Here is a 24,965-nt window from a genome sequence, read left to right on the forward strand (position 1 = left end):
GAGAGAGAGAGAGAGAGAGAGAGAGAGAGAGAGAGAGAGAGAGAGGGGGGGAGGAGAGAGAATGACGGAGAGAAAGCAAACAGGAGAGAGAGAGAGAGAGAGAGAGAGAGTGAGAGAGGGAGGGAAAGGGAGAGACGCGGGGATGCTTGGTGGAACAGGGGGTATTATAGAGACGGGAGATACGGGGTGAGATCAATACGGGGTCGCTAGGCAACGAGCCTCCGGCGATCTTGGTCCGGGTAGACAGGGTGCCGCCAAGCAAGCCGCTGTAGCCGCCCCGCCACCCCCGCGGCGGCTCAACCCCACCCTCCGTCCGACCCACCCCCACTTCCCCATCCCCGAAAGCGCCCATATTCCACATAATAAATACCGGCAACTGTGCAACACGGCGCGCGGGATAACACGAGGCGAAGCGCCGGCGAAAATGATGCTCGTCGGCGACGAGGATGACGCGAGAGGAGACCTACGAGAGTTCGACGAGAATTTCTGCCGTATTAATTAACGGGCGGCCGTCACGGCACTTTCGCCGATTTCTCTTTCGCGATGTTGTTTAACGATAGAACCTGTTTACGGACTGTTCGCGTAGCAATTTTGGGGGCAACATTGTTCTCTTTCATGCAAAATTCTTGGATTTAAGAATTAATCCGAGATTTGATACTTTATGTGTCTAAATGATATTTATAGGCGGAAGGCATTATTTTAATTTATTTTACGCGCGGGTTATTGTTTGTTACGAAAATGATACTGTTTGTAGATCATTTGCATAAAGTTTTAGTTTTTCGAGCGACATTTTCATATAGAGATATTTTTCTGTTATAAAAAACAACGTTGTACAAAATATGTTTTACGTGCTTTAAATAAATAATTAATGCAAGTTTCATTTACTCGTGATCATTATTTGTACCTTTGCTCGCTTGTTTACTACGTTACGTAAAAGGCAGGACATGTGCGTATTATGAGACAGAAATCGCATCGTTTTCGAATCACCAAACGTTTAAAAAAAAACCGCGGATAAGTTTATACTTGTGTATTTTTATTCAATCGCACGAATCCTAAGAACTTTGCATTGAAGAGAAATTACTCATCGCTCAGATCTTTTGAAATAAATTTACTCTGGTCTCTAAAGAGAGCCAACTAAATATTCTCCGTTAAAAGTTCGAGAAATCACTGAAGAAAGTAAATTACGGCGACGTATATTTTCTAAAGCGAGTTCATTAAAGTGTCCCAGGACTATTACGTCTACCAAGAGACCGTCCCATGCTACTCTGATAGTTGGCACAGCATCGCGGTGCCACGCAGGATCCAGTGCTCCGGCGGATGCGACGTCGGTAGCCAAATCGCGATGACGAAATTGGTTGAATGGCCGGTGGTCGACAGCACGCCCTTCCGCTCGCTGGTCTTGTACACCGGACACGTGTACGTGTCCTTATCCTGCACCTGCTCCTTCGTCACCGGCATCAGCCAAATCTGAAAGCGTAACGCATGGGAGTAATTCAACGCGCGTCCTCCGAAGAGGCGCTTTCAGAGGTTGACATTTAAAGCCCCGTTGCTCGATTAAGAGTTCGAACAGCCAAGCAAAGCGTGTTGCATTTTTGGAAAAGTTCCAGAAAAGGTCTCTCGCGGGAAGCTGCGCCCTTTCGCGGAAGGATTCGTGAATTATTTGAGCATCGCTTGAAAAGCATCGAATTTAGTCGAAGAGATTCTTAAGCTTTGTTTTGTGTTGACTCACGTAAGGCACGGTATCGTAAAGGATCTTCGGGAAAGAATCGCCGAGCTGCATTGTGGTCATATTGAAGCGCGCTCCGTCAAGAAATAACCCGTAAATGTATACTCCGTCGACCGGCGGCTTTTCGAAAACGGTGTCCTTCAACGGGATGAAGTCGTAGACCAATAAATCGATGGGAATGGAATACTTTCTTGCGTAATTCTGACGGGCACCGGTGAGGAACGCCTGCGTGAAGTAGAAACCGGAAATCCAGAAAGACGTGGGAGGTCCTTTCGCGTACCAAGCCTGAAAGAAGTTGTTCAGTTCAATTGCTATATAAGGTTAGCTGCCTACCAAAGACGAAGTAAAACCAAATGCTCAAAGTATCAGAACGCACCGGACAAAACAGGCTTCAAGCCTAATACACGAGGAAGAAGAAGATTTTTGCGCTATATAAATAAGCCTGATTTAGTGCGAAATGTGTACGGTTTCGTTTCAATTGATATAACAAAATAATAAATTCTACATAAATTAATCTATGCGAATGTCACATTGTGAATATAACAAAGACAATTGGTATAATTTGATCAAGAAGCCGTGGTCTTAAAAACTGTGGTTCGAAGACGCAATTTAAGACGACGTTTAATTTTTTCGACGGAACAAAATAATTCGAAATACAATCTATGTTTCCTTAATTTCACCTGGAGGAAGTTCAGCCTCTTCAGAAAATCGTGTATGTAACTGCCGAGCGGCTTCAGAGAAGGGTAAGAATCCCTCATCCACATTTTGGATATCCTGCCGATGATGATCGACGAGTAGACCTCCTCGAGGTCGAGACTCATTATCACCAGGCCTGGAAAGGGGTATGAGTAGAATTCAGGAGCATAAGACACTCGCAAAGCGTAAGGGCTTGTTCGTTCTTTACCCTTGATCGCCTTCTGGACGTTCACGAGGCTGCCCCGGATGGTCCGCAGGAGTTTGTTGAATCTGCCCATCTCCTGGACCAGCACGGTGTTCATGCTTTGCTCGTACAGCGTGGGATACCTGTCCAGAGCGGCCACCAGATCGTAGTCCTGCGGCAATCTCGACAGGATGTCGGACGCGACGCCGTAGACGGTCTCGTCCGGCGATCTCTCGGCGTACACTTCCGCCTGGCCGGTGTCCTGACGAAAATCCGAAAATTTTCTTAATGGAGAACTCGTAAACTCTTGACGAAGCCGCCGCATCGAGCGATTTTAATTCCGCTATCTTACAGCCAAGTAAGCTTTGTTTAATCATTCAACTTAAATTGAAGAACGAAGACTCGACGCAAAGTTTAATACCGTTTCGCAATCTTAATAGATGTTGCGATATTTAAGAAATCTTTCTTTGTATTATATTATTTTTCATACATCTCTGAATCCAGCTTCAGTTTCTTACCGTTGCAAGTGACAGCGTCATGCGTTTTCGTCAAGTATAATAAAATATTCTTTTTTATAGCTAGACAATTTTTCTGGCATCAGTTCTATATTTAGTAGTGCATTTGAGGATTTGAGGATTGCAATGATAAGTAAGAATTACCGTCTTTCTCGATTTTTCTCCTTGACGCTAACCGCGTGAAAATTAAACGACATCGTTATTTCAGTCATTTCAACTTTTCATAAAGGCTTTCTCAAGTAAATATTACTTTCAGCTCCTCTCAATATTCTGGGCAAAGATGGAAAGATAATAGAAATTCTCATTATTCCACCGTATTGGAGGAATCGGGACATTAAACGAAGATAAGAAAAAAAAAATCAATAAATTATACGAGAGTGGATATCGTTCACCTTATTGCTTCACCTTATTGTTCGAAACTTTAATTCTTATGCAACACCAGTTACGGAACAATTACATAAGTTTTATACGCCTGTTGTTGAAAGTGCAATATTAAGTTCCAAAAACAATTTAAAAGAGCTGGCAATTAACAATAAGAAATAATATAAGAAAAACGTTTAATTTTCACGACAGTTAAAATAGCTCGATATAATCCATTTTCTCTTCATTTTACCTGGAGAAAGCCGCTTCAGAAAATCACGTAACCAGCTAAGTACTTGCTTCACACCTCCGCGCTTTTCAATAATCTGTATTTTATCTCAAACCGACCGGAACATGCGCATGATAAATCCGCATGATAAGAAGTAGAAACGGAACATAGCAATCAATCTCGATGCTGGGTTTATTACCTGAGTGGTCAGGATGGAGGACAGCATCAAGTAGCTCTCCTGCTGATCCTTAATGATGTCGGCGTTGTCGTGCATGCCGAAGACGCTGGGCGCGGTGGTCATCGGCAATTCTCTCACGTAATCCAAGAATTGACTGTACTCACTGACCAGCGGTACGTAATAAAGGCCGCTGGGATCGAACAGATATTTCCGATCAGCCACGACCACGTCCTCGTGATAGAATCGCGTCAGGATCGTGTTCAGGGTCCGTCGGTCCCACTCGTCGGTCACGCGACCACCGTAATTGCATTCGCCTTGAAAAAAAAGAGATTAAAAACACGCCAACGAAAACTTGTTGCTTATCTTGTGGCTTTATATCCAATGCTTCGGGCATCCTTTTTCACAACATGTTATTTCTAATTCCTCGTTTGTAACGTTATTAAAAGTTTTTGTAATTTGTAGTATGTATAAAAAATTTGTAATATATAAAGCGCACAAATTAAAAATTTATAAACACTTTATATAAATATCTCCTTTATTTATTTATTTCTTATTTTTACGTGAGATCACTGTGGACATGTGTTTTTAATCAAGTCCCATTATTAACGTTAGCTGAATTTTCACCTTAAGTCCGAATCTAAAAATGTGTTAACGATCGCTATCTATTTTTATATCTATTTTCTTATGCAAAGGCTTTATTCGCGCACGCAGTTGCGTATAAATAAGAGTTTAGAGAGAAGCAACGTGCGAGAAGTTACTTTTTTCAGAGTGACTACGCGGAAAAAAGAATGATGTCAACAAGATCAGTGTAATTGAAAGACAATTGTTAAAACAACATCAGTATTAATAAATGAAAAACATCAGATTGTTGTGTTAATAATCTAGATATTTAGTTCAATGTTTAAAATTAAAATCCATAGCAAATACAATTGAGTGAATTATTTATGTTTGTGGCAGCCCGTGACGTTAAGGTTTAATTCAAGCAACTTCATTTTGCTTAATTTAATAGCATTTTTTTTTCGGTGTATAAGCAATTTAATTCGGATACCTGTCAGGTATTTCAATGCGGTGAACTGAACGTCGTCGTACTGGTCGAGTAGGATCTTGAGCTGCAGCACGCTGATACGTAAATCCGTCTCGTTGAACTCGTACTGATTGTTCCAGCCGATCGGCCCGAACTTCCGTCGCTCCTGCACGATACCGTGAAAGAAGCAGAGCGAGAAGAGCAGCCGCTTGAAGGTCGACCGCTGCTTCGAGGTGTCGAAGAAGTCGGGATCGCATATCGGGTCCTGCCGCGAGATTTAACCGATTCTCTTAGAGTCAGTCTCTCCGACTTGGGGTGAGCGAAACGGGATGTTGCATGTACATACCTGGTGGAAAGACCGCAAGATATTCGCGCGCAGTCCTTTGGGAGGCTCGTTCGTCATCTTCACGCCGTTCTGCAGAACGCTGACCGGAAAGTGCTCGACCGGATAACTCGTCAGCCACAGCCGGAAGTCGGGGTGCACCGTTTCCTTTGTGAAGCTCTCGCATATCTAAATGACGGGATAAAAATAATAAGACAGCGAGTAACAAAAGGATCCTCGTTAAGAGATTAAAAAGCGCTGCGTGATGAAAATACATTTTTTAAATACTGCTTTAAAATACTGCTCGAAATTCCAAAGTCAGAAGTAACAAATGTTTGTAATAATCTCACATGTAAATTGAAATAGATCTTGAGCCAAATAATTCCAAAGGTTTTATACACATTTATAAATCGAATTATAGACTTTAAGAAATTTTTATGCTTCCTAAAATTTAAAACTCGAATTTACAATTGTACTTAATAAATGTTTTTACAGGCAATTTTATTTATTTAAATAATATGTAAGAGTTAATTTTTTTCCCATTCTAGGACTGTCAACGAGATTAACGTGTTGTCACTATTTAAATGTACTATGCAATATATTCTATATATGCAATATATTCTAAAAATGTTACTTTAAAATGTACAAATATCTTTGAAAACAAAGACGAAGAGAAACAGTAAATGAATCGCTTTAATTATTGACAACAAAGTCACGAAAAATTTTACGAAATGTACCATTATAAATTTGCTAAAAATTGACAAATTAGTCACTTTGATTGCTTGGGTAGTTTTAATCTCTTTAATCGCGTAATAAATCTGATTTATGCGAATAGTTACTTTTTCCAGAGTCACCATAAAAGTTTTGGCGACGTGGCAATTTTGCAACACCACCCAGGTGCCGTTCTTCACGCCTTCGTCGATAAGACCCTCGGCGATGATTCCTTGACCTTGGCCCAGAGACAAAGAGAACAGCCTGCTGGCGCCGAAGCCCTGATCGTCGGCGAACTTCAATAAGATTGCCATGGGATCCGCGCCGGGTGTCAGGACGAATATCAGCGGGATGCAGGAGTGTGAGTCCGCGAAAGAGGCCGCCAGATCGAAAGGCGGTGGCACAATATACTGATGTCCCAATTGTTCTATCGGACGATGGAAAAATTTAGGCGAGCAAAGTAGCAGCTGACAGTTTCGATTCAACGATTTCGCTCCACGAATTTCGGGCTACGTTATATGCATATCGAGTTTCATAAGGGTAGGCAAATAATGATATAAAAGGATAGTCTTATACGCAGAGGGATCCACTTCCCATTGTCGTAAAGAATTTAATTTCGCCCTTCGCTCGAAATGTACGGCCCGTTCTAGATTCCTCGTCCCGTGCCCTTCATCTGGGTCAATCTATTTTTAGATTTTAGTGGCCTCCTTTCTTTTTTAACAACCTTACCTTCGACGAATAATTGCGCCGCCGGCACTATCTTGTCAGGACGGATGCAACGAAGCACCAGCATCTTTTCGAAGCTGCTTAGTTTATTCCAAGGAGCGGGAAAAATCGAGGTTTGAGGCTCCTTGTGATCGAATGTCTTCTTCCACTCGTCGATATTTCTTGTACACGAGTCTCGTATTCCCTGAACGACAAAGTACAAAGACCGATCTTGTCGCGACAAGTAAAACTCTTCACCTTCTCATAAATTTCCGTAATTAAATTTCTAATGAACCAATACTAGATTAAAGAAATTCCGTTAACTTTCCCGGAGATATTCGACTTTTGCCAACAACTTCTATTAGCTCTCGTGAAAGAATTTGATGCATTTTTTATAGAGCACGTTTGCATTAACGTCGACGAGTTGATTTTTGCGCCATCCCGAGAAAGTTTACCGTGAACCCTGGTACGCTGTCCAATCGGCAAAGCTCGTCCCAGGACCTCGTCGGCAGCCATTCCGTGGGATTGGCGAAGGGATTCTCGAGGCCGACGCCGCCGGTCAGCAGGAACATCCAGTGGGCCATCGAGAGCTGGCCCTGCTTGTTCAGCAAGTTCACGGAGAGCAGGAGCGAGAAGAGCAGCTTGTCCTTCTCGAAGAGCGAGCGGCATATGTTGACGTACAGGGAATAGGTGAAGCACCTGGTGAGGTCCTTCAGGCGCTGCTTTATATCCTCCACTGGTGGCGTGTTGTCGATCGTATTCTTAAAGAGATTGACGAACCAGGCGAGGGAGTACTGATACATCGGATCGATATTCGCCAGCATGGCTGCGAGAAAGATTGAGGAACGACATTGCTTCGATAAATACTGCCTTCCCAAGAAACATTTCTTTTTAATCTTCATCATATTCTTTCTGTACGATTTTTAATGCATTTTAAATATATATCACTCTTAAAAACTGCCGCTTTTTATTCACCATTGGACACGCATATATTATTTCTACTAATTTTAAATATAGATATTATGACAGTTTAAAAAACTAGAGTTCCCGTAAATTAATAGAGTTTGATGGACGCTATTTTTATTATTATATTGTGCTGAGGCTGCATATTCTGCTTTTATATATTTTGTTACAGAATCAGATGATTTGGTTTAAATTAAGCGACTTTTCTACGGACTAGACGCTCGCGCGGTTTGCATTTTCGCTCACCAATTGTGAAGAAGAGAACGGTGCTATACACTGCAATCGGCGTGTACTGCAATCTCGCCGCGTCGATCGACTTCTCGGTAATTTCAGCAGCAGTCTGTTTAGTTTGAATCTCATTGGCCAGACTTTTCGACGAGCTCAACACACCGATAGCAGTTTCATCCTCGAGGATATTCTCCTTGGACGCAGACAGCACTTCCAAGATCTTATTCTCTATCTCCTTTAACATCCTGCAAAGAAACGTTGCGAAATATCGCCCGACGGAGCAACGTATCAAATATTACGAGTTGACAGGGCTCTGCAGAATTAATATTATTTATACAAAAAACTTAATTTTATTAATACATATTTAATTGTTATTAGAAGACTTTCGGCACTTAATGTCATCAATTAAGAATAAAATGCTCGACGACAATTCGCGAATTGCTCGTAATAAATTTCATTCGTCTCATCGATATCAATATATTTGTTAATAATTGTAAAACTGCAAAATAATTGTTTAATCACATAATTTTACGATTTCATTTAACTTTTTACTATTTTTACTATTTAATCAGTATCTTATTTAATATAAGAAGCTAAAAGATAAGAAATAGATATTAAAGTAAGATAGAAAAATTTGTACTGTACTTTTTATTTGCCGCTCCTTGAACTATCAACTGATTTTTCTCGGATTCGAGCTCGGGTCTTTCCTTCGCAACGACTATTCCCAGAAGCTGATCGTCCAGGCCAACCGGAGTGATCATGAAGTTCAACAGAGTCACTTTCACCACTATTTCCGGCAAATAATGTGGATTTCGCAATTTCGTAGTGATGTAAAATCTGTGGAAAAGTACGGACGGAAATTCCTATCGTCAAAGTGTATAAATAAATATCACATACATAAAAGATTCCTGATAAATTAACAAGAATAAGAAAAAGAATTTATATAAAATTCATTCTTCACTGTCAAGCTTCTCATAATTTTAAATTCATTGCCAAACATTATTAATACCAAGTGAAACGACGTAATTTATAAATCACGTTTATACCCGGCGTGCCAGGAATGGAATGAGAAATTCGAGCGGGTCGACGGACTCACCGAAATTTGTCGGAATACTCGATGATGCTATCGCCGATCTTGATGCACAACGCGCCGCCGGACCTGAAAGTCTGCTTCATCAGCAGCGGCTCCAGGGCCGCGTCCAGCTCCTCGCCGATGTTCTCCAACAGCACCGGCTGCCCGAACTGCACGGCGTTCTCCAAAATTCTCATGTAATCCGGCTGCGTCAGTCTGACGACGTGCAAATTCGACGCCTTTTCCATATTCTTCACCCACTTGTTCGCCTGGCCCTGCGGGTCGATCATGAGCGGCCAGCGACGCGAGTTCGTGATGATTATGGCGTTGTCGATAGAGAACAGGTCGCTCGGCAGGCCGAATATGTTCCAGCCGCGGATCAGCACCGGGTCGCCCAGCACCTGCGTGAGCTGGAGGTCCTGGCTGCAGACAACCTTCAGACTGGTGCAGTACTCCACCCAGTCCTCCACCTGCCGCTGCCGATACTGCATCGTGAAAACGCCGAGGTAGGCCACCGCGCCGGAACCGATCAGGATGTCGCCCGTTAACTTGTGGTAGCCTTCCCCGAGCGATCTGTCAGTAACCATGAGATTTCGCGTCACATCGGAGGTTATTTCGGAGTGTGCAAACTGTTGATGAATAAACTAAAAGTAAAAATTATAAAGAAACGAAATAATAACAAGTTATAATTAGAGTGAATAAAAATGGCCTTATGAACCTGCCAGATACTTATTAGCTATTCAAAGTTTAAAATGTTTAAGAAATGAATGTTGAAGCAATAATAGCATAATCTGACCGAACTAATGACTTCTAATCTTTGAAATAATGGAAAAGGAGAAGATGAAAATTTTACAATATATTAAAGTATCATGGAGGCTATGTATTAAATTTTATGATCCTCGAGAAAGACAGAGAGAAAATAAATAATAAAGCGACGAAGTATTGTAAAGTGGCCATTACTTGGCAGTCTCGGACCATCTGGTGTACTCGCCACCGAGGCCGCCGATCAGTTCCTCGGCCCTTCTCAGCTTTTCCTCGCATTCCTTCACCTCGTCGGTCATCGCTTGGTACTCGGCCCTTCGTTGCGCCAACAGGGTTTCTAGCCGAGCCAGTCTCTCCCGCACTTCCTGCAGCTGGTTCCTCTTCAGCGTCAACTGCTCCATCGCCGCGGAGTAGTCGGCCTCGGCCTTCGCCAGGGCCTGCCTCTTCGGCGCCACCACCTTCGCGACCTTGTCGTACTCCGACAGTGCGAACACCCAGCGGCAGAGACCCTCGCAGGCGGTCGACACCTGCCTGATTCGTTCCGGATCGAAGTTCGGATTCGTCAGGATCGTCGTGCGGATCTTGGTCATGATGCGCTCGGGGATGTTGTCCTTGTCGTAGTTCAGTAGCGATTCCAGAAACCGTATGTCGCCCAGAATGCGAAGCGACGGCTTCCAGTAGTCGTCCATCGGACCTTCCGGGCCTTGCACCTTCTCCGGCTTTACGTCCTGCGCGATTTTCAAAGACATTCTTTAGCGAATAGAAGTCAGATCTGATGCAAATTTTGACACATGAATTTGTACATGTCATCGTTGTATTATATAAATTTACATATAATATACGTTACCCATTCGGATATTTTATTATAATTTAATGGTTCATCCAATTAGATTCTATGTAAATATTTATGTAAATACGTATTTCATACATATATTAATATTTACGTGTTATTATTTACATGTATTAATATTTAGATGTTATTACTCGTGCAAGCTGAAAACCAAATATCATTTGACATCGATTAATTTTCTACCAACGAGCAAGATAATTATTTAATACACCTTCAGTATGCAAATAGCTTCCATGACCAATCGCACGCCAGCCGGTGGACGTTTCATGGACTTGACGATCTGAATGTCCTGCGGTGTCAGAGTGTTCAGAGCAGCATTCGCTACGTCAAGTATCGGCATCACTTCCTGAAGATCCGCGTCGCATTCAACGCGAATCTCTTTGGCTTCCGCAGCGACGATCTGACGGTACACAAGTTGTAATTGATCATTAAATCCATCCAATTTATTTAAAATTATTCAACATGAAAAATATTTTTGCAATTAATGAAAATGACGCGGGAACTGATCAATTTCTAACGAACTTCAGATCCGCAATATTAAAAATTAAATTATTCAAATAACAATGGATTAGCTGGCTCGAAAAATTAAGACTGAAAATATAGGACGTAAAGATGGATCAATTTTTCACACATTAAATCTACGCGAAATATCAAAAATTAAATAATTACATTTCATTCTCATTAGTCTTCTTTTATTCTCACTTCATCTTCTTCTATTAAGATTAATAACAACAAGGAAATTAAGAGTACAATAATGGCGATATCAATAATGGAGGCTGTGCAAATGATAAAAAATATTGCAACTGTGAAATCTGTTCTCACCATAGCGGCCTCCTCGTCCTTCTTGACGACTTGCTCCATCTCGCTGGCCTCCTCGCTCTGCCGCTGCACGTCCAGAAACATGCCCTCCACGTCCTTTGCAGCCACGAGCAGCTTCGGCTGAAGAGCCACCAAGATTTGCTGCATCCTGCTGACCTCCTTGCGCGTGCCGTCCAGCCTGCCGAGGCCAGCCTCGTACCTCTTCTTGCCCTGCAGCACCTCCTTTCGTTTCCGATCTAGTAGATCCTTGAACGTGTTGATGAGCTCCAAGTAAGACGTCGGCGTGACGTAATTGTGACGATTCAACCGCCTCAGGAAGTCCCTGGTCAGCTCCTGCGTGGACGTGTGGAAGTACTGGCACATCCCGATGCAGGCACGCCGCTCGTCGCTCGGCATGTCGATCTCGCTCAGGAACTGCGTGGCGACGGCGAGCAGGGCGTCCTCGGGCCAGGGCTGAAGCCAGTCGATGGTGCAGCAGTTCACCAGCGCGGGGAACTTGCGGATCCGGGTGCGAAAGCCGTCGCCGATCGGCGACATCGTCACCACCGCGTGCAGGTGCTCGCGCACCGTCTGCACGAAGAAGTTGAAGAGCGCCACCGGGCTGCCGTCCGTCTGCACGGACCTACACACACAGTTCGCAGAAGTTAATAACAATTATTTTATATTAATTGTTATTTTGAGTACGCAATTAAAACGATAAGATATTACTTCCAACTTTCTGTGTCGTGCAATTGTGAATATTTCTCATGTACCTGACCTTTCTCTGTCATCTTATAACTATTTGATTTTCAATCTTACACAAATTTATTAAACTCAGTGTGTAAAATAGTGATTAATTTCTGTTTCAAACTTTAATCTCGAACCTCCGAATTTATTAATCAGTTTCATGTGTCGTTAATTAATAAAAAAAATTTTTAAATGTGAAAGAGATTGTTTGCACAGTGCGGAAATCGCTCTCTCGGTGTTACTCTAATCTTTCAGTTAAAACGTTTATCAATAAGCTAAAGCCATTCTAAATAAATATTTATTATTTTACACGTGGCAAGTGGTTTGAGAAATCGACGTGAAAAATCATTACAAAAGTCAGTATTGAAAGATTACGTTCTCCACATTTTATGTACATTATTCAAAAGCATTTGCCGTATTTTAATAGTTTGTGAAGAGCGGCAGCGTAATTATTCAACAATTCCGTTCTTATTATACAGATTTAATAAATATACGGACCGCGGCACGAAAGACGTATTAATATTATCGCTAATTAATCACAAATTTAATTATCCGATTTCAATGGAACACTCTATATTCGTGTGAGATAAACCTGTCCCTCTGCCGATCGATGATCCGCATTTTCTCGCAAATCTCGGATTTCTCGTCCGCCGCGAAGAGATTGGGCACCTCGCCGGAGTTGAGGAGGTTGCTGATGTCCTCGAGGAAGGCCTCCTCCTTGATCTGCGTGTCCATGAAGAGGAAGACCGTGTGCAGGTCACTCGCGGCGCTCTTCCGCAGGATGTTCTTCAGGTCCTCGTGCCACTCGTGCATGCCGTACTGCTGAGATATCTGCACCTGGAAGAGCTCATAGTCGGATATATGGGCCGCCAGCTTCGTCAGAGATTGTCGACCTGAACCGCCCATGCCGATCAGAAGAGCGTGGCTGCGCGGCTGCATCATCACCCGGCAGATCTTCGAAAGATGCTCTATCGCGAATCTGAAGACCGAATTAATTCACTGACTCAATCGTCCAACTGCTCGATCTGACGAAATTCATCTCGAGACCTTTAGCAATCGAAAACGTAGAAAAAGAAAACAGATTTTAAGTCGAGATCAATTACAGCGCGTTTTTTAAAGAAAAACTATACCTCATCGATTCGCGATCTCTAAAAATTGGGAAAAATCGGAAAAAATCGGGAATCAATATTAATTATTATTTTACTTCTTAAAGGTTCTCAATGGCGATTAATGTAATCTTCAAGTGTATTGATAACTTCTTTTAATTAATAGAAGAATTTCTCTTTGCTTTTTAATATCGTTATGGTTTGAATTCAATGTGTTTAGAGATTGAAAACGTACCTGAAGAGCACCAGATCCATGGGCGTCTTCGAGATATCGTTGTACTCCGCGAGATACTCTGCCACCGCTTCGGCGAGCGCATCCCAATCTTGAATCTCTATGTACAATTTCTGCTCGGCGACCGGATCGTGGAAGTCGCAGTAGATGAGGTTTCGCAGATTCACATCTGTTATTTCTGCGCCAGACTTATCCTGCAGATCTTGGAAAAGAAGGTCCATATCGTCATTCATGCGCTCTTTTACGGTCTTCCGAATCTGTTCCACCAGCCACTTGCTGTCGGCCTCGTCGACCAGCCGGTCTCCGTAAACTCGAAGCACCTCGTGGACCCACAAACGCCTCATGCTTATCTTAAAAATTCGTTCGATACAAAGTGTATTATTTCATTCTTCGTAAAATGAGGGTAACATAAGAAGGTCTGATACATTTTCTTTTTTTAAGAACGATCGGGATTCTCTTAAAGGCCTTCACACACGAATCTACTTAACACGTAATACGTAAACCGTAAGGAAATCCTTCAATCAGAGTCGACTATTCCCCTGACGTAGATGGGATTAGGGGAATTAAGAAGATATATAGATAAGCGAAGATACCGATGATCCTGTAGACATTGCTTTTTTAAATAAAAAAACGAATTGAGAAAGCGACTTCAGTCTGCACATTCTAATAATCAATACCACCCCGTACCAGATCGGTAATGGCTTCGGGAGTGGAGAGTAGTACGCCCTGAATGACCCGCGAGAAGTCTCGCAGATTGAACAGATAATGCGATTTCGCCGGGGTCGGCAGGAGGTGCCTCCTGGTCTCCTTGTACACGTCCAGTGTGGCGTGGACCACGTGATCGATACACGGCTCGAAGAACTCCGGGAAGCCGCGGGTGGCAAAGTGCCAAGCGGTGATCCTGCCGAATATGGTAACCAGGACGTCGTCGTCGAACTCGGAGATTGCCAGGGTGACGAAGTGCCGCTTGAACCTCGGCGTGACGTCACGTCCGCCCGCGGGCGGACCCATCGCGCACATCAGCTGGACGTCCACGAGCTTGATGGGCACCACCTCCTTCCGGTCGTACCAGGTCCAGTGGTCGAGCCATTGGCGCAGGAGCTCGATGGGGGGCTGCGCCCCGTACTCTTCCTTCTGCGGCATCGACACGTCGTCCACGAAAATCACCCAGTGTTGGCCGGGCGGCGCACCATACAGACCTTATCGGATATAATTGCTGAATATTAATAATAAGACGAACGCAGTTCGCGATAAAATGGAAAAGATTTTGAGCTAATGGCGCAAATTAAGGGAACGTAACTCAACGATCATTTATACAGCTATTTTCAGAACGATTTTTTGCCTTGGAGCTTTCTACTTTTGAAACCTGTCAGGTTTCTTTCGGCGACGCTTCAAGCGGCCGCATTTCTAAGTGCAACCTGACGAAAAAAAAAACTTCAGCTTCTAGATCACGCACGGAGCTGAAAAAAATTTGTTTCTAACTTCGCCCCGAGACCTCTTGAAAGCTTAAAGTCTCTTCTTTAAAATACCCTTGAGCGAAGTTGAAAACAACTTTCTTTTTTACGAAGAGGAAACTTAACGAGATTTTAATCTCATACTTTAAAGTGCTTTCTGCAAAATGACTCTATGACTATCTTTCGCAACGTTATAGAAATTTATGGCCCGAAAATGATTTTTAACTTCGTTGCAGTCCCATTAATTGCTTTTAATTAAACTTTTTTTTTCTCTTATTTATATATATTTAAATGAGATATTGAAATATTTAAGCAAAATAAAATAACGTAAAGAATTATTTAACGCCAGTAATTGATTAAACAATGTAGAAGAATTGCATGACAACCAACGACTGGCAAATTCTAATTAAAGAAATTCATTGTGAAAAATATTAACGTCAGCCAGAGTTTGATCCTGGACCTCCCTACACTCTAGGCGGGCGTCTCACCAATTCGACCACTGAGGCATGTGGTAATATTAGTCGCAATAAACAGTACTACTGATGGCATCTTCGCGTTTCAGGTTCAGGCCCTGGCTGAGGTAATATTTTTCGCAATGAATTTCTTTAATTAGAATTTGCCAGCCATTGGTCGTCAATGCAATTCTTCTACATTGTAAAATAAAATAATATTGTAATCTGCCAATAACAATTTTCCTTTTGTCTCGCGCACACTTTGTGGCCCAACCACATAGTAATTTCCATAAAATTAAAACAAGCTAAATCGACGCACCTTTCTTTCTTCTGTCCAGCTTGCTCATTATGATATCCTGCGTCTGATTGGCAGTGGTCTGCGCCGAGAATATTACGAAGAGCGGCTTGAAGATCTCGGGATTGTTCTTCTTCAGCAGAAACTCCATGATGTAGACAGACTTCCCGGTGCCCGTCGGCCCGACCAAGAGGACCGGTTTGTGATGGCGTACGAGGTACCAGAAGAGGTGGAAGTATCGAACGGTCTCAACCGTGGAGACAATAATCTGGTTCACCGGCATGTCCCTGGGGATTGGCGGAACGTCCTTCAGATCCTCCAGCCAGAGTTTCCATCTGCCTTTACCCTCCTTGACGAACTTATAGTCGAAGACCGAGCCGGTGCTCGGTAGAAGGACCAAGTAGGGTTTCTTCAGTTCGCCAATTTCCGGCGATATGCCGAAGCGTTGGCGCACTTCCTGCGGAAACTCGCGTTCCGCCAGCGCCCTGAAGAGCATATTAAACCACTCGCGGTAGTTGGCCAGCAGCGTGACACCCATCGCCCAGATGCACGCGAAAAAGAAGCAACCCTAAACATCGATATCTCTCGCTTTAAATGTTGCCTCGCTGAAATTAAACTTGGCGTTTCATGAAAATAATTCAAATGTTGATGGACTCAGTGGGTAATTTACAAACATGGAATCAGTAAATACTAGTCATTAATTTAATACAACTAATTATATTATGTAGGTATTTATTTCATCAATAATAATAAATAATTTTAATTTATACACTTGTTTTAGTTCCGTTCAATCCTTAATTGGCAGAAAAAACTTGTGCCCGCTTACTCTTGTCGTGTTTAAATCATTATTATTGATAAGACAAATAAAAAATAGTACACTGCGTTTTCTATAAGAAACGCATCTAATTAAAATGCTTTCTGTCGACATAAAATTGAACAGAATTGAAATAACTGTATAAATTGAGCTTAATTATACCCATTATTTTTTTTCTTTCGGTTAACTTATTATTATAGATAAGATAAACGAAAAGTAAAACATATTTTTTTAGAACCTTATTGTTAATAAGTTTTTCCGTCAATTTGAATTTCAACACAATCAAAGTATTAGTAAAATTCGTATGGCTCAAATGTGATAAACGCAAATTCGAAGGAACAAAGGACTAAGAGTCGTGACGTGAAAATATTTAGACACTAACACCCTGTCACGGCTCTTAGTCCTTTATTCCTTCAAACAATTAAAGTAGCTATACAGCGAAGAAATACTCAATGGGGAGGGAGGTTCGCAATTTATGTTAGTATAATGTAAACTCACTTCCACTTGCGCTCTCATGTCCAAATCGGAGAGCGCGCTCACGTACTTCTCGTCGCGAAAATCGTCCAGGAAGCAGTCGTACAGGTACATAACCGAGCGCGTTAGATTAGCATCCGGCATCGTTATCATTTCCTGCGGGTGGAGGGACCGTGAGAACGCGTAATTTCCGACGGAAACGAGAAAAGTTTCTTCGAGGTACGCAAATACGCCAAGTTTATTTGTTCATTCTTATCCTAACAACAAATATTCCCCGGCGTTACGCAATAAATCCGGAAAGACGGATCGTGGACGGGAAGATTGGGAGGAATCTGAACGCCGGGGATTCTGCGGGAAAGAGTCACTTTTAACGAGGCGGCTCACCTTTGCGCCGCAACGGCGAATCAGATGCAACAGAGGCGGGCAGAAGCGCAAATACATGTCCTTCAAATGGCTCTTAATTTCCTCCGTGAAACTGGGCGGTAATGTATTCAGCCACGATATCAACAGTGGCGTCCAGCCCAGACTCACCGGCTCCATGTAGATCATACCACACCGCGACACCGTGGCAGGTGATGCAACCTGACAGAGACGTTCTAATAAAGTGTTCGGACACGCGTTTATTCCAGATATTGGTGGCTTATTGCCGACAAATGTCACATTCTCACAATTAGAAAATTTGAGCACGACACAACGCCGTAAAACTTAAAAAATATTGAGCAAGAAGAGAGAACATTTAAAATTTGCATTACATTTGTTTTAGATATGAAATTTTTATATTAAGAAGACCATACATTCCAAATCCTATTATTCTGAATTGCGATTTTTAAATTCTATCTCATTTCTTCTAAGCCCCCTCCTAGTTAAAGTTTAAGGTTCAAATATGAATTTTTTAGATCTGACCTATTTATTTTTTTTAATAAAATTCTAAATATCTAAATTTTAAGTTCTGAATGTAAAATTTCTATTTCAAATTTCAAACTTGTAGACACGAATATCTTACACTTATTGAATTCGAGATCGTAATGCAGTTTGAAAGTACTTTTCTATAAATTTCAAGCGATAAAATTCAGCCTCTCGTCTTATAAATAATTTTCTGCAAACGCCAAATTCCAAAGATGGCCATTTCTTACGAACGAAACTTTAGTAAAGTGTTAAAAGTTCCGAAAGATCCCGTGGCTTACCTCCAAATCCATGGGCTCGAAAATTAGATTCGTTGTAGGCGCGAGCTGAATGATCTCTCCAGACGTGAGGCAGAGCTTCTTGTTGTCGTCCAATACCGTGTTCATGTTCTCGATCCAAAGTGCATCCACCGGGCCGTCGAAGACCAGCCACTTCCTATTCAGATTAACGGAAGTGGCGAAGGCGCGGTAGGACACCGCCAGGACACCGTCGCTCCACTCGTGCGACGCAGGATCGAATTGACCATACAATTGGCCCATCGTGATGGCTTTGGGATTGAGGACGGTGATCTCGACGCGATGCTCATCCATCAGTCTCCTCTCCTCCAAAAGGCCGAGGCACTCCGCCAGCATCCTGTAGGCCGAGGTCTTGCCGCCGAACGGCAGTCCGACAATCATGAAGCCGTGGCGCACGATCATCATCTCGTAGATCTGATGGATCTTCTCTAAAAAGTGGTCCGTGCACTGCAGATTCGCCGCCGCGCACGCATCCCGCGTGCACACGTTGACGTGCGTGTAATCCGGCGTCGGCAGTACGACTCCGGGAAACAAATCCGAAGCTATCCCTGACATCAAAAGAAATCCGTAATATTAACGCTGGAGTTACGCGGACAGTCGAAACGAGACTGGTTCGTAATTTTTTATCAAAAGAACAATATATTTCCTGAGATTTTCCGTGATTTTTACTACAACGTGTAAGTACAATATGAAATTTATTTTCAATTTATTTTCCCTTTTCCTCCTCCTTTCAAAAATATATATATATTATATTTAAATGGTGGAAATATGTTAATTGTATTTCTGTTGAAAGTTAATTTTGCTCACACTCAAATTTAACTAAAGCAGCAAAGTTAAAAACACATTATTCAAATTTTTACACATATTTAAATTTGATTTTTAATGTATATGTAATATAATTTAAAGTTAATTAAACAATTCATGTATAATATATGTAATTTTTAACTAATTTCTATATGTCTTTCGTGTACAATACACATGTTTCAGCCAAAAATTTACTCGCAAAGAGAGTCAAACGATCGGAGAAATAATTTCGCTTCGAGATGAAAAACATTGCAAGAGAAAAACGTACCCTCGAAGAGCGGCAGATCGTGGACCAGGAACTTCGGCAGATTAACGTCCAGAATGCTTCTCAGCATCAGGATATCCTCGGACTCGTCGGGGTAGCGAAGCTTCAGGTTGCCGGCAGCGATCAGCACGGATTTAACCGCCCTCATGCCGTAATCATAATGATGTTGACTGCTGAGCTGCTCCGAGCAGAGTTTATAAGCGGTGACAATCTTTACGGCTAACGGTCTGCCGTTGTAGAAGCCGTAAGAATACAGGGTATTCTCCGCGATGAGAGCGTAATCAGGCACCATCATCGCCACCGGGCGGAAGAGAGCCTTGAGATTGTCCGGCAGCTCGGTTCTGCCGGCGTAGCCCGGATTCATGGTGATGAATATGGCGCAGGTGGGGTCGAGGTAGATCTCCGTGCCCTCGAAGATCATCTTCTCGGTGCCGGCATTGATCGCGCACTGGATCGTGAGGATCTGCTGCGCCACGACCGACAGGACCTCCAGGTCGATCCGATTGAATTCGTCGAAGCAGGACCAGGCGCCGCACGAGGCGAGGCCCTTGAAGAACTTGCCTAGCGCGATGTAGTCGAGGCCCTCGGAGCAGTTGAAGACCACGCACTGTTTGGCGACCGCCTTCGCCAGGTCCTTCGTGGTCTCCGTTTTGCCGGTGCCAGCCGGTCCCTCGGGCGCGCCGCCCAGATGAAGGCTCAGGGCGCCGAAGAGGGTGCGGTAGCATCGATCCGTCAGAGGGGTAATCACCAGGCGAGATGTATTGCCGAGGTACTCGCAACCGTAACGTATGTACGAGTTGATCATATACGCCCACATGTTGTCTTCCTGTTCGAGCAAACAGAACGTAATTGCAGTACACCAATTGTACAAATTTAATTTAGTTACAAAGATGTAATAAAATTTAATTCAATTAATTCTTAATTAGTAAATTACGAATTTGAAGAATAAAAATAAAGTAGCTTAACAGAAAGACTTGTAGGAAAGTGAAACTCTCTCTACATTATAAAAAATAATAGAAGATACATCAGAGTTACAGATTCTAAAACTAAGATTTTGCAACGCACTTAAATCGTTATTAAATACGACTTTAGTATTAATTAAATAGTCGCACCAGCCAATAGTATCTGAGTTGGCACAGCCATCTGAAGTCGGTATTTTTTACAACTTGCTCCTTGTACAGCTCCGCGAGGACGTCCTTGCTGTGAACGTCCAAAGTAACTAGCGCCTCTGAAAAAAGCAAACGTCAACGAACGTTCAATTAATGGAAGAAATTATTAAAGGTACTACGGAAAGTTTTAAAAGTGCCCGCGACCATCGTCGTTTAATTACGATACCCAAGGTAATGCGATTCTGCTTCGAGAGAGTTCCCCTGATAAGCAGAATAACATCGTTTAGCTCCTCTTGGCACTGGTCCAAGTATCTCTTCAAACCGGCCACTCCCTTCAGCATGGCCTCCTCGACTTGTTGCGTCCAATATGTCTGATCGACGCAGAGAACGGTCTGGCCGGGCCATTCGAGGACCCAAACCGTCCTCGCCTTCGTGTGATACGCCACGATCGCTTGGTGCACCATGTGGCGCACGCTCTTCCGCATCTCTGTCTCGAGCTCGATCAGCCATTTCTCGACTTGTCCTCTAGCGATGGAAGTGGATATGATTTCTAGGATATCAACCTCCTCGCCTTCCGTCGATCGCATCGCCAACACCTCGAGGTCCTCGTTGAACTTCAGTCGAGCTATGCCCTCGAAGCATTTCTTCAAGTGCGGTTGCACGCTAAAGAGCAATTTTATTCCATGAATAATGTCCCGGGAGAAAAAGCCATATATCCAATTTTATCTAATTGTATCAAATAATGTCAGATATGATAAAATTTAATCAGATTATATCCAAATTTTAATGCATCCATTTATAAGTATAGCAAATCAAATGTGGTCAGATATAGTCAGATGAAACGGTATAAACATCTGACTATATCTGACCACATTTGATTTGATATGTTTATAAATGGATGCATTAAAATTGGGTAAAATCTGATCAAATTTTATCATATCTGACATTATTTGATACAATTAGATAAATTTGGATACATAGCCTTTTTCCCCGGGTGGTTACGGTAAGTATTTAAAATTTGCCGCTCTTTATACGCTGTTTAACGAAAACTAGCGTCTTTCGTTACAATAGCTACGTTCAGTAGAAAAAGCTGCTTTGCAACTGTTGCAAAATTCATGAATCCGATTGGCGTACGCTCTTAAATTCACTCAAGATTAAGAGAATACGCCAATCAGATTCACGAATTTTACAACAGTTGTAAAGCAGCTTATATGTGGACATGTACGATCACATCTGCTTGGACATGCGGAAATCATATCTAAGCATATCTGACCAGATATAAGTACAACTGCCGAGATCTAATTTGATCAGGTCAGATCCAATTCTTGTTTCCCGGGGTCTCAGCCTCCAAATCTCAAAAGATCTTAGATATCACAAATTATTGTAAAGTTTATAAATGTGTAAAATTAGAAACTAAACCTTGCTATTACTCTTGATACCTTTTCAACTTGATGTATCATAAATGACTTACCGCGTAGGATCCTTAGTCTCGGAGAGGATCTCCAGCAGCTCGTCGTTGGAAAGAAAGAAAAATCTGGGGAAGAAGAGCCTCTTCTTCTCCAAGTATTCGTTCAGACCTTTTTGAATTAGTTCTAACAGCCCGAAGCTCTTCTTCAGCCGTTCCAGCATCTTTTCGATCTCGACGATAGCGAGAACATGCGGCTCGCCGTAAACGTTCTTCATGATGTCCCGCCATATCTTGTCAACCTGTGCAAACTTCCTTCCTTCTTCCGGCATCTGCTGCTGGATATCCGGCGAGGTGAAGATTGGTTCCAAGTACATCCACGTGCCCTGCACCTTCAGCCACTGATCCAAAATATCCTCCAGCAGGTGCAACGTCTTCTCCCATTTACTGCAATCGAAAAGCATTGCGTAACAATATAAAAGAACTAATAAGAATATTCTTAAATGTCGCCAGCAATAATTAACAACATCGGCGTCTCCTTGACCGTATCTGGCAATTTTAATAATACAGAAAATTTATTGCGAAAAATATTACCTCAGCCAGGGTTTGAACCTGGACTTCCCTACACTCTAGGCGGGCGTCTCACCAATTCGACCACTGAGGCATATGATAATATTAGTCGCAATAACAGTATAAAGATGTTCTCTACGCGTCTATTTCGACTTTTTAGAACTGCGCGCCGATAAGGGTTGTCGATACGCGATTTTTAAGTATTCCTGTCCCCTCCCCTCTCTATATGTGTATATAAAATCCCTATAATATATGTGTATAATAAAAATTCTTTTGTATACACATATATTAAAAGTTTCATAAAGGTAAAGTTAGCGAAATACTAATTTATAATGACAGGACACAAGTAATTGTATAAATAAGATTACACATGAACATACGATAAATAATGGAAGTATAAAATATAAAAATATAATTTTTCTAGAAACAGAACACGAAACCGGAAAATAAAATTTAATATTCTTTGGTAAACGTAAATTCGTATTCAGCGCCAAAATCTTGCAGTAAAACCCACATTATTCTGGCCTCAAAAGGTTTAATGTGAGGCGAGTTCTTGATGGTCACCGCCTTCGTTATGTGATCATCCAGCAAAAGCTGTATCTCGTCGACGCCGGCGATGACGTAGGTGCCGGTGTCCTTGTAAAGGTTCACGGTGAAGGTCAGATCGGTCCATTCCCGCTGCATCCTGTCCATGCCCTTCTCCAGGGTGTCCTCCTTCGTGGCGGCCTCGGAGACACCCTCGAACTGCGCGATATAAGCGTCCAGACCCATAGCCAGGACCTTGCCCAGCGTCAGATCGGCATCGAACTTGATGGGAATGCCCGCGATCGTCGAGACCTGTTCCCAATGCCGCGTCTTCATCCCGGGATTGCCCAGGGTCATCACCGCTGGCATCCGATCCTTGAACTCCTCGATTCTCTCGCGAACCGCGGCCGCCAGCTCGCGCACGTCCGGTTCCTGCAACGCTTTCTCCAGCTTGTAGATCGTCCTGAATCCGATTTCATCGTCAAAAAACTAAAGTGACAGGCGCAGCGTAACAATAACATCACGTTAAATAATTATTTGACAAAACTAGATAAATTTTAAACTGTTACAGTTGTGTCGAAAATATACGATTTTGCCACAGCAGAATTTTCTAATCACTATTCTCATTTTTATCTCCCATTTCATCAAGGCTTCTTATTTTAATTCTTATTAATGTTTCATAATTCTATTGTAACTTTTCAGATATCGACCTGTAATACGTTCCTACGTCGTTGTCGATGTCTTCGGGATTATAGGTGCCGATCGTACTGTTTATCCACTTGTCGTATTTAGTCAAATACTCGCAGACGCTGTCGAAGAGCTTCTTGAGGGGCTGCAAACGATCGGCAATCCGTTTGCGCAGAGGATACTGCGTGATCTCCCAGCCGAAGGCGGCCTCCTCCTCGTTAAACTTGTCGATCTTGTCCATCGCCGTGACCAGCCGGTTCTCCAAATTTTGCGCCCTACGCTGATACCGATACACCTCCTCGATGTCGCCCCAATATTGTATCTCCTCCACTTGTTTCGCATACGATTCCAATTCCTCCTCGAACTTGTGATATCTGACTGTAATACCGAAAGCGAACTTGGAAGAGCGCAGATGCGAACCGCGCATAGATACAATTTTCAACGAATTCGCGATCGATCATCGATCAACTGTTACTCTGAAAAGGCGGACATTCGAATTTTTAGTACACGCGACTTTAGGAGGAATCGAGTTGATTCTCTTACAACAAAATCCTACGTGCCTCAATGTCAATTGTTAAAAAGGATTCGATTGATTAATCAAGATTATTATTTATCCAGATCGGGGTATCGTGGGGTCAACCTTTCAGCGCGTCTTGGTACTCCTGCGTCTTGTTCTCAACGATCACGCGATTGTCCTCGAAGATCTGGGGCATTCTGTGATACCACTGGAAAGCCACGCTGTTGTTACTTATCTCGCTCTCCGTTAGCAGCCAGTAATTCGACAGAAACGCGATGTGCTCGATCACGTCCAGCAGCCTGAGCTCCAGGCTCTTTAGGGTGACGTCACTGGTAGTTCGGACGAACTTGATGAGTTCCATCAGAGCCGCGGTATTGGGGGGCGGGGTTAGGACTCGCTCGGATATAGCTTCATATTCCGCTATGACACTGGGTACAGAGTTAGTTTGAGAGAATTGAACTCCATATAACGTTTCGAAATAGAAAATAGTCGGCGAGGCTGATATTAGCTTTACGCAGAGAATAACTCCGGAGTTACTCCCCGCGGCAATTAATCCCGCGCGCTGAATGCAAAAAAAATCACACCCCGCGCACGTTTCATTCCACTAAGTATTGCGCGCGAATGGAAAGCAAAATAGCTCGTGCGCGAAGTTCAAATTTTACACAATTGTTACGGTCACCCGCCCTAAGTAACAATTGATCAAAATAATTTTGAGACCCGCCACGTATAAATTGGTTGGGAACTGATCGCAACGATAAATCGCAGGGGATTAAATGCGATCAACGAAAAGTGTTTAGCGCTTAATTGAAAGCCTTAAAAAGTAATATTTAACATTCACTTCTTCGTCGTATTCTGGTATCGGTCGACGAGGCGGTGAATTAGAAGCCCTTTGAAACGCTCGACATTCTCCACCACGGCCCTAACGAAGGGCGCGTGAGAAACTTGGTAGAATCCCGCGAAGACCGTCCCCTCGATCTCGATCGGTAT

The 24,965-nt window shown here is 42.8% G+C and overlaps 1 protein-coding gene across 1 annotated transcript; it reads right to left on the minus strand.

Moving 5' to 3' along the window:
- Nucleotides 1–876: 876 nt before the first annotated feature.
- On the minus strand, nucleotides 877–24,355 carry LOC105567537 (dynein heavy chain 7, axonemal). The gene is made up of 30 exons (XM_012022471.1): nucleotides 24,102–24,355; nucleotides 23,485–23,839; nucleotides 22,764–23,237; nucleotides 21,746–22,126; nucleotides 20,501–20,937; nucleotides 20,278–20,393; nucleotides 19,169–19,991; nucleotides 18,082–18,644; nucleotides 17,177–17,479; nucleotides 16,922–17,053; nucleotides 15,634–16,177; nucleotides 14,096–14,607; nucleotides 13,412–13,758; nucleotides 12,663–13,049; nucleotides 11,348–11,966; nucleotides 10,737–10,925; nucleotides 9,874–10,403; nucleotides 8,938–9,486; nucleotides 8,487–8,678; nucleotides 7,860–8,086; nucleotides 7,106–7,476; nucleotides 6,675–6,855; nucleotides 6,074–6,372; nucleotides 5,259–5,423; nucleotides 4,937–5,177; nucleotides 3,910–4,202; nucleotides 2,631–2,856; nucleotides 2,407–2,558; nucleotides 1,730–2,011; nucleotides 877–1,467 (listed from the first exon to the last, which is right to left on the minus strand). Exons 1-30 carry the CDS (start codon nucleotides 24,337–24,339, stop codon nucleotides 1,261–1,263), a joined length of 10,335 nt encoding a protein of 3,444 aa, XP_011877861.1. The 5' UTR covers nucleotides 24,340–24,355; the 3' UTR covers nucleotides 877–1,260.
- Between the last annotated feature and the right edge of the window lie 610 nt (nucleotides 24,356–24,965).

Source organism: Vollenhovia emeryi, unplaced genomic scaffold (assembly GCF_000949405.1).
Source record: "Vollenhovia emeryi isolate VEMERY1.0 unplaced genomic scaffold, V.emery_V1.0 DF939137.1, whole genome shotgun sequence".
In the NCBI taxonomy this organism is placed as follows: domain Eukaryota; kingdom Metazoa; phylum Arthropoda; class Insecta; order Hymenoptera; family Formicidae; genus Vollenhovia; species Vollenhovia emeryi.

Coding starts and splice junctions, on each gene's coding strand:
- LOC105567537 (XM_012022471.1), bottom strand. CDS start 24,339: ATGGAACTCATCAAGTTCGTCCGAACTACCAGTGACGTCACCCTAAAG. Junction 22,127..22,763: donor CCTTTTGAGGCCAGAATAAT/GTGGGTTTTACT, acceptor TTTCGATTGCAG/TAAATGGGAGAAGACGTTGC. Junction 1,468..1,729: donor TTTACGATACCGTGCCTTAC/GTGAGTCAACAC, acceptor TTACGCTTTCAG/ATTTGGCTGATGCCGGTGAC.